The sequence below is a fragment of the Trichechus manatus genome, unplaced genomic scaffold, assembly GCF_000243295.1.
Source record: "Trichechus manatus latirostris isolate Lorelei unplaced genomic scaffold, TriManLat1.0 scaffold00024, whole genome shotgun sequence".
NCBI lineage: Eukaryota > Metazoa > Chordata > Mammalia > Sirenia > Trichechidae > Trichechus > Trichechus manatus.
Genome location: NW_004443960.1, coordinates 4,274,462 through 4,290,834, shown reverse-complemented (window position 1 = coordinate 4,290,834; position 16,373 = coordinate 4,274,462). Strand labels below are relative to the sequence as shown.

The window sequence follows — 16,373 nt, the reverse complement described above, 5'->3', positions numbered from 1 at the left end:
GAGGTTCACCGTTCAGCCGGGATTGGACAGCCCCATATAACAAAACAGGACTAATGAGGCACAGCAGTCCAGGGACAAGGACTAGAAGGCAGAAGGGGACAGGAAAGCTGGTGATAGGGAACCCAAGGTTGAGTGAGGACAGTGTTAACACATAGTGAGGTTGTTAACCATTGTCATAGGGCAACGTGTGCACTAACTGTTTAATGAGAGATTATTTTGTTCTGTAAACCTTCATCTAAAGTGAGAACAGCAGTACCACTTGAAGAATGTAATCGATGTCACTGAACTGTGCATGTAGAAATTTTTTGAAATGGATGGTGTATCTTTGGCTATGTATATTTTCACCAAAAAAAAAAAAAAGGGTCGAGAAGGGAGAGGGTTGACATATCATGGGGTTGTTAACCAATGTCATGGAACAATATATGTACTGACTGTTTAATGAGAAACTTTTGTTCTGTAAACCTTCACCCGAAGCACAATAAAAAAAAAAAACAAGGCTCCAGGAATTGACAGAGTATCAATCGAGATGTTTCAAAAAAAGGATGCAGTGCTGGAAGTGCTCACTCATTTATGCCAAGAAATTTGGAAGACAGCTACCTGGCCACCTGACTGGAAGAGATCCATATTTATGCCTATTCCCAAGAAAGGTGATCCAACCAAATGCAGAAATTATCAAACAATATCATTAATATCATACACAAGTACATACACGCCGACAGATGGGTGGTAGGAAGTGTAATTTATATGCAGTGAAATGCCAATGAGATATCCACTGGTTCCCTGGCTTTTGATGCATTCCCATCTTCTGTGCAACCTTTGGGGAGGGTCTAAGTGTCCCGATGAAGAAGGCCCCTCACCAGCCCCTCCTGTAACTCTCTCAGGGCCCCCCAGACTCACACCTTGAATTCGTCCATGCGAATCTGGAGCTTCTCCACAGTCCTATCCAACACAATGTAGTGATCCTTCATCATCTGAATCTGACCACCCCAAACGCGCTCCAGCTCCTCCTCCTGAAAGGCGAAACACAGGGAGCCCAGCTTCTGAGGTTACCGGGGCTGGCAGGGCCGGTAGGGCCGGAGAGGAGGGCTTCGGCCAAGGAGGATGCTCTGGACCAGTGTGTCACCAGCCTCCTCATCTCAACAGCCAGCTAGGACGGCGCCTGGAGGAGTCCCGCAGCCGCCCGCCCCACTGGGACCCCACACCAGCCAGGGCCCCCGCCACGTGGCTGCAGCTGCCTGCTTGGCGCCACTCACTCCCCCAGGTCTCCTTTCTGGTGCAGGATGATGCCATGTCTAGGAGGGTAGACGCTCCGCCTGGTTCTGAGCTCCAGGAGTCACCCAGCAGCTCACGAGCCACAATCCCCAACGCGGCTGTTTGCCTGAGACACTGACCTTCATCCTAGACTTCTGGAGGTTGCCAATCTTCTCCTGCAGCACATCCACGGTAGTTCCGAGCTTGGAACTGGCACCCATGTTAACTGAAAGCAAAGGAGGGGGTGGCTGTCGGGGCAGGGACAGAGGAAAAGATCTGGTAGAATTTCGTGCAGGGCAAAGCTCCAGCTACTTCCATTAGGAGAAGTCTCAGGCAGCGCTGTCCGATGGAAATGTACTGTGAGAGGAAGAAGCGGAGTCAGGAATAGGAGGAGGACATGGAAGGTGTGGATAATTGCTCCATGAACAGCTGCCTCCTTTGCACATGAGACCATGGCAAAAAACTGCATGGTGCCCAGCTACCATTACTGAACATTTTGATCAAAGGTGCTATAGTAAGAATTTTGATCAGAACGGGGAAAGTGCAGAACAGAATTTCAAATTTTCATGGAATCCAGACTCTCTGGAGCCATAGAGGATAGATGAACCCCTGAAACTATTGCCCTGAGATAATCTTTAAACCTTAAACCAAAAATATCTCCTGAAGTCTTCTTAAAACCAAACAATAGTTTAGCTTAATCAGTAAAGAATGTCTGCCTTGAGCATTGTCGTCTTTCAAGATCTATCTATATGGGACCAAACTGACAACAGCAATTTGAAAGGTTAGATAGGAACCTTAGGGGACAGTGAGTTTATGTTAACGGGGAGGAACAACTCAGAAAAGGAGGGTGACAGTGGTTGCACAACTTGAAGAATGTAATCAATGTCCCTGAATTGTACATGTAGAAACTGTTGAGTTGGTGTACGTTTTGCCTTGTATATTCTCAACAACCACAAAATAAATCAAAAAAAGAAATACACTGTGAGTTTGGGGGCCATACATGTACTTTAAAATTTTCTAGTAGCCACATGAAAAATAATATAAAAAGAAGCAGGTAAAATTAATGTTCATAAAACATTTTATTTAACCCAATATATCCAAAAGATTATCATTTTTAATATGCAATGGAAAAAAAATGAATGAGATATTTTATATTCTTTTTTTCTACTGTCTTCAAAATCTGGTGTGTATTTCACACTTAGCGCATGTGTGAATTTGAACTCGCACATTTCATGGGCTCAACAGCCACGTGTGGCTCATGGTTACTCTAGCGGACAGTACAAAGCCTAAAGAAATCCTTCGGGAATTTACTCTCCCCCAGAAATGACCCTGAGCAAAACTATGAAGTATGGTATCTTATTTACCAGCGTATACAAAGCATATTATCCCACTGCAAGAGAAAAAGGAGGGAGAACTTAAAAAATGGAGAGGAATTAAAAAAAAAAAAGTACCCTATATCCAGTTACAGATGAGAGGCCAGAGACCTAAAGTCAAAAAATAACATACACAACACCGCTGGGAGCGTATGAACAATCTCAGCCAAGGTGAGCTTCACAACCTATCTTTGTGTTCTTTACAAAAACCACAGCTGGTCCAAAGTCGAGTTTGAGCTATTACTGCTTTACCTTTTACATTTAAATTTATTACTATCGTAATCTTGGCTATGTACCAGTACTCCTGATAGCAATATGATTCTTTTTAGCTATATGAAGTTATACTTTTTTAAAAGATATTCCACGCAATGTCACTGTCTATCAGAGGTAGCACCATGTATGGATTTAAGTTAGGTTCATTCAACTACTGTAATTGGTGGAGAGCAAGAAAGCAAGATAATGATTTAAAGTGTAGGACAGCGGTTCTCAAAGTAGGGTCCCCTGGGGCAGCAGCATCAGCACTACCTGGGAACAGGTTAGAAATGCAAATTCTTGAGTCCCACTCAGATGGACAGACTCAGAAAGGACAGGGTTGGGACTCAGCCATCTGGGTTTTACTAGGCTCTCCGGGGGATGCTGAGGCAGGCTCAAGTGGAGACACATTCATGAAAGCCATCTGCTCTCCATCCCACCCGGTGAGCGTTATGTCCACCAGGGGCATGAAATGGCAGCAGAAATCTACTGGTCCCATGGCCACCCAGAACATGACTGTGGTCTTTAAGGATACATATTTTTTGCCCAGCAGTGGCTCCTAATCCCAAGCCAACCACATCCTCTGTGGTCTGTTCAGTGCTGCTGGCACTTGGAGAAGGTGGACTTCTCCAAACCCTCTATGATACTGGTTTTATGGGCCATTTAGAAGTTTTCAGGAGTAACTTTGACATGTGATTTTCCCCTTTCAGCACCGACCCTAACGCCCACCCCCTAAGATAAGACGTCATCGTACATTCATTGAAAAAGAGTAGCCTAGTGAGAGGCTGTTGGGGGTAGCGGTGGTTCAGGGGTAGAATTCTTGCCTTCCATGAGGGAGACCCAGGTTCAATTCCCAGCCAAGGCACCTCACATGTAGTCACCACTCATCTGTCAGTGGAGGTTTGCATGTTGCTATGATACTGAACAGGCTTCAGCAGAGCTTCCAGGCTAAGACAGACTAGGAAGAAAGGCCTGAAAATCTACTTCTGAAAATCAGCCAGTGAAAACTCTATGGATCGCAATGGTCCAATCCTCAATAGTTACAGATTGAATTGTGTCCCCCCAAAATGTGTGTCAACTTGGCTAGGTCATGATTCCAAGTTTTGTGTGACTGTCCACCATTTTGTCATCTGATATGATTCTCCTATGTGTTGTGAATCCTACCTCAATGATGTTAATGAGGCAGGATTAGAGGCAGTTATGTTAATGAGGCAGGACTCAATGTATAGGATTAGGTTGTATCTTGAGTCACTGTCTTTTGTGATATAAAAGAGAGAAGTAAGCAGAAAGGAGAGGAACTTCATGCCACCAAGAAAGAAGTGCCAGGAGTGAAGCGTGTCCTTTGGACCTGGAGTCCCTGCGCTGAGAAGCTCCTAGACCAGGGGAAGATTGACAACAAGGACCTTCCCCTAGAACCGACAGAGAGAAAGCCTTTGCCGGGAGCTGGTGCCCTGAACTCAGATTTCTAGCCTCCTAGACTGTGAGAGAATAAATTTGTTTGTTAAAGCCATCGACTTGTGGTATTTCTGTTATAGCAGCACGAGATGACCAAGACACCAACTGATCATGGGATGGTGCAGGACTAGGCAGTGTTTTGTTCCGTTGTGCATGGGGCTGCAGTGAGTCAGGGGCCAACTCCATGGCCTCTAACAACAAGTGAGATGCTAATGCTTAATCCAAAGAAATGCATGGCCAATGGCAAAACACCAACTTTGTTGGGGGAGCTAAACGAAGGAGAGGAGGAGCTTCTCAAAGGCACAGCGGGCCCCCGAGCCCCTGCAGCCCTCGCCTACCTAGGTAGGTCAGGCGCTGCTGCAGCTTGGAGGACAGCTGGGCGAACTCTTCTTTCATGGAGTCATGTCTAGCGGGCAGCGTGGCTATGTAGCTCATGGACTCCTTCACCGCCTTCCTCTTGTCTTCAGCGCTCACGGCCTTCTGCGCAGCCAGCAAGGTCGCAGGCAGCGTGTCTTCGGGGGAGACGCGGGCGACCGCGTGCGGAGGAGTGAAGTGGTATTCTTCTGTGTCGGTGTCCTCACTGGCGGCGGCAGAGCTGGTGGCGCCACGGGAGGTTCCGGCACCCAGGACATCCGCAAGGACCCCTAAGGCCCCAGCAGAGGCCGTGGTCGAAGCTAAGGTGGCCATTTTGGTGGCAGGAACATCCTTGAGTGCCTTGGCGGCAGCCTTGGCCGCCTGGGCCGCTGTTTTGGCAGCAGCAGCGTAGGTGGCGGCAGCGGTGGCAGCAATGGCAGCTGTGGTCTTCATCCGATGAAGGGCAGACCGGGGATGCTTGGGGTGTGCTTCCATGGGGGCCTTATCCTTGGGGGCCCCATCCTGTGGGGCCACTGCCTGGTAGGCATACAGCTCTTCCCCCTTTTCTGTGACAGCCTGCAGCGGGGTGGCCTCAGCCTGGCGAGGCCTGTGAGGCTGGAGCGGACGGGGCCATGCTGAGCCCAGCTCTGTGGCCGGCGGTGGGGCCCTGGTGGGCGGGTGTTGGGGCTGGGCAGGCTGTAGGGGGCTTGACAGGCCTGGGCCAGGTTCAAAGAAGTCTGAGGCCCAGAAAGACCAAGGGCTTGCCCCAGACCAGCCTCTGGGAGCAGGCCAGCCTCCATGGGGCATGGACCAGCCTCTGGGGGGCACGGGCAAACCTCCGGGGGGCACGGGCCAGCCTCTGGGGGCCATGGGCCAGCCTCCGGGGGGCACGGGGCCTCCGGGGGGCACAGGCAAGCCTCCAGGTGGCATGGGCAAGCCTCCGGGGGGCACAGGCCAGCCTCCCGGTGGCATAGGCTGAGGTCCCTGGGCAGGCCCAGGTCCCATGGGCCAAAGTGCTGGTACAAACCCAGAGGTCAGGCTGGGCCCCAGCATCGGCCCCATTGCAGGCTCAGCCACAGACTTAGTCAAGGGCCCAGGCTGTGGTGCAGACCCTGGCTCGGGCGCTGGCAGCTGGCCTGGCTCCTGGGCCCCAGGGAGCAGAATGGCTTGTGCAGGCTCCTCGTCCGGGAGGGCCCCTGGGGTGTCATGGTGCCACACAGTCTGCAGGAGCTCGGTGCCCTGGATGGGCTCTGTGGCCTGGATATGACCAATGGCCTCGATATATTCAGAAGGCTGGAGCAGGGTGGCCTCCGGGAACGGCTCGGTGGTCTGCCTCAGCGGCCCCTGCTCCCACTGCAGTGGCTCGTCTGGCCTTCCCTCCAGCCTTCTCAGGATTCCCTGTGGAAGACGGGCTGGGCTGGCCACGGCTGCTGCCACCGGCCCTGACCTCTGGCTCTCCCCAGCCCCCTGCTGCTTGTCCTCCTCTCCCTCCACTCACCGAGGGGAACATGGCCTCGTGGAGGCTGCTCCAGAGCACCAAATCCTCATTCTTGGGGAAGGCGTTGACCCTGTTCTGGATGGCAATCTGGGGACAGCGTGGTTGGGGATGAGGGGTGTGAGCCTGGAGGATGGCCTGCCCTCCCGGGGTTCCCTTATGCATTGGTGTTTCTGGAGTCAGCTCTCCTCCTCCCCCACCCCGCCCCCTACACTCCTGGGCCTCGAGTCGGGGTGCGAGGCGGGGGCGGGGCAGAGAAGGGAGGACAGGGTCCATGGCCCTCACCAGTTCCCGCTGCAAGGCAGTCATCTTGCGGTTCTGTCTTTTGAAATCGTCGAAGAAGGTCTCAAGTTTTTCCAGGTTCATCTGTCAAATGAACCAAGCCTGTGGGCCAGGGGGGAGGTTCTGGCCTCAGACCTCTTCTTCTCCTGCCTTGAATCTAAGGATTTAGCTCTAGGCGACCAAAAGTCTGAGCGGTAAGAACAGATTCCACAGCAGCCCTTCTCAGAGAGCAGGGAGGGAGTGGGAAAGGGTCTCATGGGCAAATAAGTTTGGGAAGTGCTGGGCTAAAAGGCATTCAATAGGTTCCTTTACTGCAGGACTTCTCGGAGCTTTTAATGGAAAAAGCACATTAAGAATCTCCAAGAGGTGGCCCAAGTAGGCACTTTCTCAAACACATCTATCCAAGGGGTCCTTTTCAGTCTTCCCTGACATGGTTTCTGGACGGTGCCCTTTCTGTTCCGATGGGACTACCCAGCCCTGGACTGAAGTTCTCACAGTTGCCATGATGATCCAATGCATCCACTCACCTGGGAATCAAGGATGATGCGTTAAATCACACAATTCCAGGGCAAGCTGCAAAACTCAGCCCAACTCTGGCCTGGGAGTGTGGACACCTGGCTTCTGACCCCAGTGCTGACTGATCACTCTTCAGGGATTCTGTGTCCTTCCACTTCATAGTAGGATGTTAGAACATGCCTGGATTGATACCCTTGCACTGACACCAAGGCCTAGTATAGATGCTTGTGCTAGATTTACTCTTCCTTTCACTGTGAGCAGAGCTTTCTAGAAGAGAAAAAGTTGTTCTCTTTTTGCTAAGTTGGTAGAATGTAAGCCTGGAGAGGCTGAGACATGGGGAGTACCTGCCTGATAATGAAGCCAAGCCAGAGGAAAGCATTACTGAAAGAGAGATTATCGATGTTATATCAGCACCTAGATCCAGCTGTACCTGAAGCCATCCTTGGACTTCTTAGTGAATGCGACAATAAATAATTCCTTTATTTTGCCTAAGCCAGGATGAATTGAGTTTCTGTCACTTACAATCAAGGGTCCTGCACAGTGGGGTGAGGAACATGGGGGGACCAAACATGGGGTAACAACCTAAAGGCGAGGAAAGCTCAGCTGGACAGGCCAAGTGCCTGGGCTATGTTAGCCCCCTTCTCCTGCCCTCATGGCTATATTCTTTGATTAAGAACAGGCTTCCTAGATTTTCCCTGTTGCCCCAAATACCAGAGGTCTGGGCAGAATGGCCAGCATGGAGGATGCTGGGAAGAGTCTACCTTTTCAAATTGGTCCTTCAGCTTGTCCACATCCTTCCTGAGGGTTTCAATAGTGGCCTTCATTGAGTGAAGGTCACTGAGCAGCTCCTGCAGGACGTGCATGGTCTGAAGAGGGGGAGAGGAGGAGGAAGCAGGAAGTTAGGTGTGGCTGGGGGAGAAGATAAGCACAGTAGAGCAACCCTTTGATGATGGCCACAGTCCAAAGGGTCCTTGTGATGGTTAAGGCTGTGTGTCAACTTGACTGGGCCATGATTCTCAGTGGTTTCGCAGTTATGATGTAGTTTGGCAGTTATGTAATGATATAAATTGACTGAGATCTGCTATGAGCAGCCAATCAGTTGAAAGGGGGTTTCCCTGGGGGTGTGGCCTGCCTCCAGTATATAAATGGATGTTCCAACAAGGCTCTTGCTCTGGATCCTGCACCCAGCTTGTCATCATCTGACCTCCAGTTCTTGGGACTTGAGCTAGCAGCTTACCTGCCCATCTTGGGATTAATCAGCCTCTGCAGGCTGTGAGCCAGCAGCCTGCTGTCTGACCTGCCAATCTTGGATTCATCAGCCCTTGCAGGTATGTGAGTCAGGAGAAGCCTCCAGACTGATGCCTGATTCACAGACTTGGGACTTGCCAGTCCCTATAACTGCGTAAGCCATTTCCTTGAGATAAACCTCTCTCTCTCTACATATATATATATCAATATATGTGTATATATATGTCTTACTTATTTAGTGCTGCTATAACAGAAATACCATAAGTGTATGGCTTTAACAAAGAGAAGTTTATTCTCCCACAGTCTAGTAAGATAGAAGTCCGAATTAAGTATGTCAGCTCCAGGGGAAGGCTTTCTTTCTGATGGCTCTGGAGGAAGGTCTTTGTCATCAATCTTTCCCTGGTCCAGGAGCTTCTCAGCACAGGGACCTTGAGTCCAAAGGATGCACTCTGCTCCTGGCACTGCTTTCTTGGTGGTATGAGGTCCCCTACTCTCTGCTCGCTTCCCTTTCATCTCTTGTAAGATAAAAGGTGGTGCAGGCCACACCCCAGGGAAACTCCCCTTATATTGGATCAGGGATGTGACCTTAGTAAAGGTTACAATCCCACCCTAATCCTCTTTAACATAATCTTTCCTCATTAACCACAGGCAGAGATTAGGATTTACAACACACAGGAAGATTACAATCACAAAATGGAGGACAACCACACAATACTGGGAATCATGGCCTAACCAAGTTGACATATATTTTTGGGGGACACAATTCAATCCATGATAATATACATATCATACATATACACATATACACACACACACACACACACACACACACATACATATATGCTTCACTGGTCTTGCTTCTCTAGAGAACGCAGCCTAAAACAGTCCTCTAGGCTCTCCAAGGCCTGGGCTGGAACGTGCTTGGAGGCCAGCAAATAGTACTAAAGTCAACAGTGCTCTGAGCTCTCTGGTGGCCTGTCTCATGGGAAGCAAACTTGTGGTTGAGTTTATCTAGTTACCTAGGAGTTGCTCATCACAAAGCATCTCATGCCCTTTCCTATGTGATACACATAAGCCAGAGTAACCACCAAGGGAGGGGGCACAACCTGCCCCGTGTGGGAGCCATTGGAGGGTCAGGAGCAGGGGTGTCATGATTTGATTTACATTTTTAAAGAATTCTTCTGACTGCATATGGAGACTGGCTCCAGAGGGCAACTGTGGAAGCCAGGGGACCAGTAAGGAGGCTTCTAGGCAAGAGCCGAGGGTCAAAATGCCAGGTTCATGGCTTAGCTCCACCACTGACCGGCACTGCTACTGCATCTTTCTGGGTTTTCAATTCCTCAACTATAAAATGAGCATAAAATAATGTGATAATGTATATACATGGCCTAGTGCATAGTTAAGCATTCAGTTAACAAAAATAACAAATAGCAAAATGGCAGAAGTTAAGTCATCCTTATCAGTAATTACATAAATGTAAATGAATTAAATGTTCTAGTTAAAAGGCAGAAGTTGATAGATGGATTTTAAAAAAATGATCCAACTACATGGTGTCTATAAAAGGCACATTTTAGATTCAAAGACACAAACAGGTTAAAACTAAAAGGATAGAAAAAGATATGAACCACGCAAGCAGTAAGAAAAAGAGAGCTAGAGTAGCTCTATTTACATGAGACAAAATTAACTGTAAGACAAAATTGTTGCTAGAGACAAAGAATATTTTATCATGATTAGAGGGTCAATCCACTAGATATAATGATTGTAAAGATATATGCACCTAACAATGGATCCCCAAAACACATAAAGTAAGAACAGAACTGAAAGTAGAAACAGACTATTCAACAATAATAGTTGGAGACTTTAATACCCTTCTCTCAATAACGGGTAGAACAAGTAGACAGAAGATCATCAAGAAAATAGAAGATTTGAACAACACTATCAACTAACTAGAGCCCTGGAGGTGCAGTGGTTAAGTGTTTGGCTGCTAACCAAATGTCAGCAGTTCAAATCCACCAGTCACTCCTTGGAAACCCTAAGGGGCAGTTTTAGACCTAACAGATATCTTAATAGAACACTCTACCAAAAAATAGCAAAATACAAAAAAGCTTCTCAAGTATACAAGAACATTTTCCAGGATGGATCATATGCTAGGCCACAAAACAAGCCTTAGTAAATTTAAAAAGGATGGAAATCATACAAAGCATGCTCTCTGACCTCAATAGAATTATATTAGAAATCAACAACAGAAGAACATTTCTTAGAAATTCACAAATCTGTGGATATTAAACAAACATACTTCTAAATAACCCATGGGCCAAAGAAGAAATCACAAGGAAAATTATAAAATACTTTTAGAAGAATGAAAATGTAAACATAACATACCAAAACTTATGACATGCAGTTAAAGTAGGGCTTAGAGGGAAATTTATAGCTGTAAATGCCTATATTTAAAAAGAAGAAAGTTCTCAAATCAATAACCTAACCTTCCGCCTGAAGAAACTAGAAAAAGAATAGCAAGCTAAATCCAAAGCAAGCAGAAAGAAGGAAATAATAAAGATTACAGAGAAAATAAACAAAATAGAAAGTAGAAAAACATTATTAAAAAATCAAAACAAAAAGTTGGTTCTTTGAAAAGATCAACAAAATTGACAAACTTTTAGCTAGACTGCCAAGAAAAAGAGAAGATTAAAATTATTAAAATCAAGAAGAGAGGACAACACTACTGAAATTACAGAAATAAAATGAGTTATACTATGAACAACGGTATGCCAACAAATTAGATAACCTAGATAAAATGAACAAATTCCTAGAAATTGACTCAAGAAGAAATGGGTTATTTTAATAGATATGTAACAAGCAAACAGATTTAACTGGTAATTTAAAAACTTCCAACATAGAAAAGTACAGGCCCAAATAGCTTCACTGAAGAATTCTACCAAGAATTCTACCAAGAATTCTACCAAGAAGAATTAACACCAATACTTCACAAACTTCCAAAAAGTAGAAGATAAAGGAACACTTCTCAACTCATTTTATATAGCCAGTATTGATACCAAAACTGGACAAAGACATCACCAGAAAAGAAAACTATAGACCAATAACCCTTATAAATATATACAGAAAAAATCCTCAAAAAAATACTAGCAAATTGAATTAAAAACCCAAACCAAATCCATTGCCATTGAGTAGATTCTGAGTTACAGCAACCCTATGAATTCAGCAACATATAAAAAGGATTATACACCATGACCACATGGAACTCACACCAAAAATGTTTTAAGTTTAGTTTAAATTCAGAAAATCAATCAATATAATATACCATACAAAGGCCAAAAAACACACTATAATCTCAACAGACACATAAAAGTATTTGACATAATCCAGTATGCTTTCATTATTAAAAACAAATAACAAAAAACCAACTAAGAATAAAAGGTAACCTCTTTAACCTTGTAAAAGGTTATCTACAAAAACCCACAGCTAGCATTGTACTTAATGGAGAAAGATTTAATGCTTTCCCCCTCAGATCAGGAACAAGACAAATATGTCCACTCTTGCCACTTCTATTTATTATACTGGAGGCTCTAGATCAGGCAAGAAAAAGAAATAAAAGTCATCCAGATTAAAAAGGAAGACGTAAAAATATCTCTATTTGCAGATTATGTGATTTTATATGTAGAAAACCCTAAGGAGTCCTAAAAAAAAACTACTAGAATTAATAAATGCATTCAGCAAGGTGGGAGGACACACAATCAATATAAAAAACTCAACTGTATTTCTATACACTAGCAATGAACAATCCAAAACTGAAATTAAAAAAAGCAATCACATTTATAATAACATGAAAAAGAATAAAATAACTATGAGTAAATTCAATAAAAGAATTGCAAGACTTGTACACTGAAAACTACAAAACTACAAAGCATCACTGAAAAAAATTGAAGACACAAACAAATGAATGTAAAGGTATCCCACATTCATGGAAGACTTAATATTATTAAGATGGAAATACTCCCAAAACTGACCTATAAGTTCAATGTAGTCCCTATCAAAATCCCAGTTTTTTTTTTTTCTGCAGAAATTGACAAGCTGTGCAAGTGGCCATCTAAGATGCATCAATTGGTCCCAACCACTTGGAGTAAAGGAGAATGAAGAACACCAAAGACACAAGGCAAGTATTAGCCCAAGAGACAGAATGGGCCACATAAACCAGAGACTTCATCAGCCTGAGACCAGAAGAACTAGATGGTGCCCGGCCACCACCAATGAACGTCCTGACAGGGAACACAACAGAGGGTCCCTGATGGAGCAGTAGAACGATGGGATGCGGAACTCATGTTCTAGTAAGAAGGCCAGACTTAATGGTCTGAGACTGGAGGTGCCCCGGAAAGCATGGCCCCTGGACTCTCTATCACCCCAGAACTAAAACAATTTCTGAGGCCAACTCTTCAGACAGGGATTGGACTGGACTGTGGGACATAAAGTGATACTTGTGAAGAATGTGCCTCTTAGTCAAGTAGATACAAGCGATCAAGGGGGCAGCTTCTGTCCAGAGGTGAGATGGGAAGGCAAAGAGAGTTAGGAGCTGGTTGAATGTTCATGGGGAATCAGGGGCGGAGGGGAGGAGTGTGCTGTCGCAGAATGGGGTGAGTGGTTGGGGTCACATAACAATGTATGTAAAAAAAAACTAACTTCTGTATGGGAGACTAACTTGAAATGTAAACTTCATTTAATTACAACAATTAAAAAAAGAAAGAAAAAAAAGAAATTGACAAGCTGATCTCAAATTTCATAAGGCAATGCAAGGGACCCTCAAGTAGTCTAACAATCTTGGGGAAAAAAAAAAAAAAAGAACCAAGCTGGAGAATTCAAACTTTCTGATTTCAAAACTTACTACAAAGCCACAGTAATCATGACAGTGCAGCACTGGCGTAAGGACAGACGTGAAAACTAATGGAATAAAATTGAGAACTAAACCCTAACATTTACAGTCCACTGATTTTCAATAAGACTGCCAAAACAATTCAATAGGGAGAAAAGAATCTTTTAAACAAATGATGCTGGATAATTGGATATCCACACACAAAAGAATGAATTTGGACCCCTACCTCATACCACACAAAAAAAGCACTCAAAATGGATCACAGACGTAAATGTAAGAGGTCAAACTATAAAGCTCTTAGAAGAAAACAGGAGTAAATTTTCAGAACTTGGGTTAGGCAATGGTTTGTTAGATACATTAAAAGTACCAGTGATAAAAAAAAAAAAAAAGCAACAAAAGAAGAAGACAGATACATTGAACTTCACAAATATTAAAACCTTTTGTGTGTCAAAGGATACCATCAAGAAAGCGAAGACAACTCATAGAATGGGGAAAAATACTTGCAAATCATGACTGACATCATATATCCATCATATATCTTAAAACTCAACAATAAAAAGGAAAAATAACCCAATTAAAAGATGGGCAAAGGATCTAAAGAGACATTTGTCCAAAGAAGATAAACAAAGGACCGGTAAGCACATGAAAAATACACAATATCACTACCCATTAGAGAAATGCAAATTAAAACCATAATGAAATAGGATGAAGAAATGGAATGTGTGGCTAATTTCCTCTATGAACAACTGTTTCCTTTGTCACGAGACCAGAAAAATTGATGGTGCCTGTCTACAATTACTGAATGTTTTGATCAAAGATTCTACAGAAGAATCCTAACTAAAAGGGGGAAAATGCAGACCAGAATTTCAAATTTTCATGGAATCCAGACTTTCTGGAGCCATGGAGGCTAGATGAACCCCCAAACTATTATCATGAGATAATCTTTAAACCTTAAACCAAAAATATCCCCTGAAGTCTTCTTAAAACCAACCAATAGTTTAGCAACCCTCTGTACAACAAAACAAAACACTGCCCAGTCCTGTGCCATCCTCACAATCATTGCTATGCTTGAGATCATCCTTGTAGCCACTGTGTCAATCCATCTCCCTGAGGGTTTTTCTCTCTTTCGCTGATCCTCTACTTTACCAAGCATGATGTCCTTCTCCAGGGACTGGCCCCTCCTGATAACATGTCAAAATATGTGAGATGAAGTCTCGACATCCTCGCTTCTAAGGAGCATTCTGGCTGTCCTTCTTCCAAGACAGGTTTGTTCTTCTGGCAGTCCATGATATAGACAGTATTCTTCGCCAACACCGTAATTCAAAGGCATCAATTCTTCTTTGATCTTCCTTATTCATTGTCCAGCATTTGCATGCATATGTGGTTATTAAAAATACTGTGATGGTTAAGACTGTATGTCAACTTGGCTGGGCCATGATTTTCAGTGTTTATATGTTATCACCCCCATGATGGGATCTGCTATGAGTAGACAATCAGTTGAAAGGGAGTTTCCTTGGGTGTGTAGCCTGCATCTGAATATAAGCAGAAGCTTCTGGCTTTTGCCAGCTCTGGATCCTACAGCTGGCACCCATTTGTCTGACCTCTGGCTCTTGGGACTTGAGCTAGCAGCTTACCTGCCAAACTTGGAATTTCTCGATCTTCACAGCCTGTGAGCAAGAGCCCTGCTCTCTGTCCTACCGATGTTGGGTTCCCCAGCCCCTGCGGCTACGTGAATCAGAAGAAGCCTCTATCCTGACCCACAGACTTGGGATTTTCCAGCCTCTACAACCATGTGAGCCATTTCCTTGATATAAATCTCTCTATATACATATTTATACGCTTTACTGGTTTTGCTTCTCTAGAGAACCCAGCCTAAGACAAATACCATGGCTTAGGTCAGGTGCACCTTAGTCCTCAAAAAAACACTTTAAGAGGTCTCTTGCAGCATATTTGCCCAATGCAATACGTCATTTGATTTCTTGACCACTGTTTCCATGGGCATTGATTGTGTATGCAAGTAAAATGAAACCCTTCCCAACTTCAATCTTTTATCCGTTTATCATGATGCTGCTTATTGGTCCAGTTGTAAGGATTACTGTTCTCTTTACGTTCAGATGTAGTCCACACTGAAGGCTGTAGTCTTTAATCTTACCAATAAGTGCTTCAAGTTCTCTTCACTTTCAGCAAGCAAGGCTGTGTCACCTGCATATCTCAGGTTGTTAATGAGTCTTCCTCCGATCCCTATGCCTCATTCTTCTTCATATAGTCCAGCTTCTTGGATTATCTGCTCAACATACAGATTGCATAAGTATGGTGAAAGGATACAACCCTAATGCACACCTTTCCTGATTTTAAGCCATGCAGTATCTGTCTGAACACTGCCTCTTGGTCTATGTACAGGTTCCTATGAGCACAATTAAGTGTTCTGGAATTCCCATTCTTCACAATGTTATCCATAATTTGTTGTGATCCAGTCAGTTGCCTTTGCATAGTCAATAAAACACAGGTAAACATCTTTCTGGTATTCTCTGCTTTCAGCCAAGATCCATCTGACATCAGCAATGATATCCCTCCTTCCACATTCTCTTCTGAATCCGGCTTGAACTTCTGGCAGTTTCCGTCAATGCCATCCTGCACTTGCTTTTGAATTATCTTTAGCAAAATTTTACCTGCGTGTGATATTAATGATATTGTTCAATAATTTCTGCTTTTTGTTAGATTAACTTTCTTTGGAATGGGCACAAATATGGAGCTCTTTCAGTAGGTTGGGAACGTAGCTGTCTTCCAAATTTCCTGTCCTAAGCAAGTGAGCACCTCCAGCGCTGCATCCATTTGTTGAAACACCTCAATTGGTATTCTGTCAATTCCTGAAGCCTTGCTTTTTGCCAACACCTTCAGTGCAGCTTGGACTTCTTCCTTCAGTACCATCGGTTCCTGATCATATGCTACCTCCTGAAATGGTTGAACATCGACCAATTCTTTTTGGTACAGTGACTCTGTGTATTCCTTCCATCTTCTTTTGATGGTTCCCTCATCGTTCAATATTTTCCCCATAGAATCCTTCAATATTGCTTGACATCACTCCCAAGATTCACCATTCAGCCAAAGACTAGACAGCCCCATAAAACAAAATGAGACTAATGGGGCACAACAGTCCAGGGACAAGGACTAGAAGGCAGGAGGGGACAGGAAAGCTGGTAACAAGGAACCCAAGGTTGATAAGGGACAGCATTGACATGTCGTGGGGTTGTTAACCATTGTCATA

At 44.6% G+C, this 16,373-nt stretch overlaps 1 protein-coding gene across 1 annotated transcript in view; it reads right to left on the bottom strand.

The window, feature by feature from the left end:
* The window catches only part of CUNH16orf96 (chromosome unknown C16orf96 homolog), a 45,461-nt gene that overhangs the window by 18,247 nt on the left and 10,841 nt on the right, over nucleotides 1-16,373 (bottom strand). The window contains exons 2-7 of the mRNA XM_004373423.1: nucleotides 7,740-7,844; nucleotides 6,466-6,546; nucleotides 6,184-6,270; nucleotides 4,670-6,047; nucleotides 1,392-1,477; nucleotides 900-1,010 (exon numbers count right to left, since the gene is read on the bottom strand). Coding sequence (XP_004373480.1) covers nucleotides 900-1,010; nucleotides 1,392-1,477; nucleotides 4,670-6,047; nucleotides 6,184-6,270; nucleotides 6,466-6,546; nucleotides 7,740-7,844 — 1,848 coding nt within the window. The remainder of the gene's footprint in view (nucleotides 1-899; nucleotides 1,011-1,391; nucleotides 1,478-4,669; nucleotides 6,048-6,183; nucleotides 6,271-6,465; nucleotides 6,547-7,739; nucleotides 7,845-16,373) is intronic.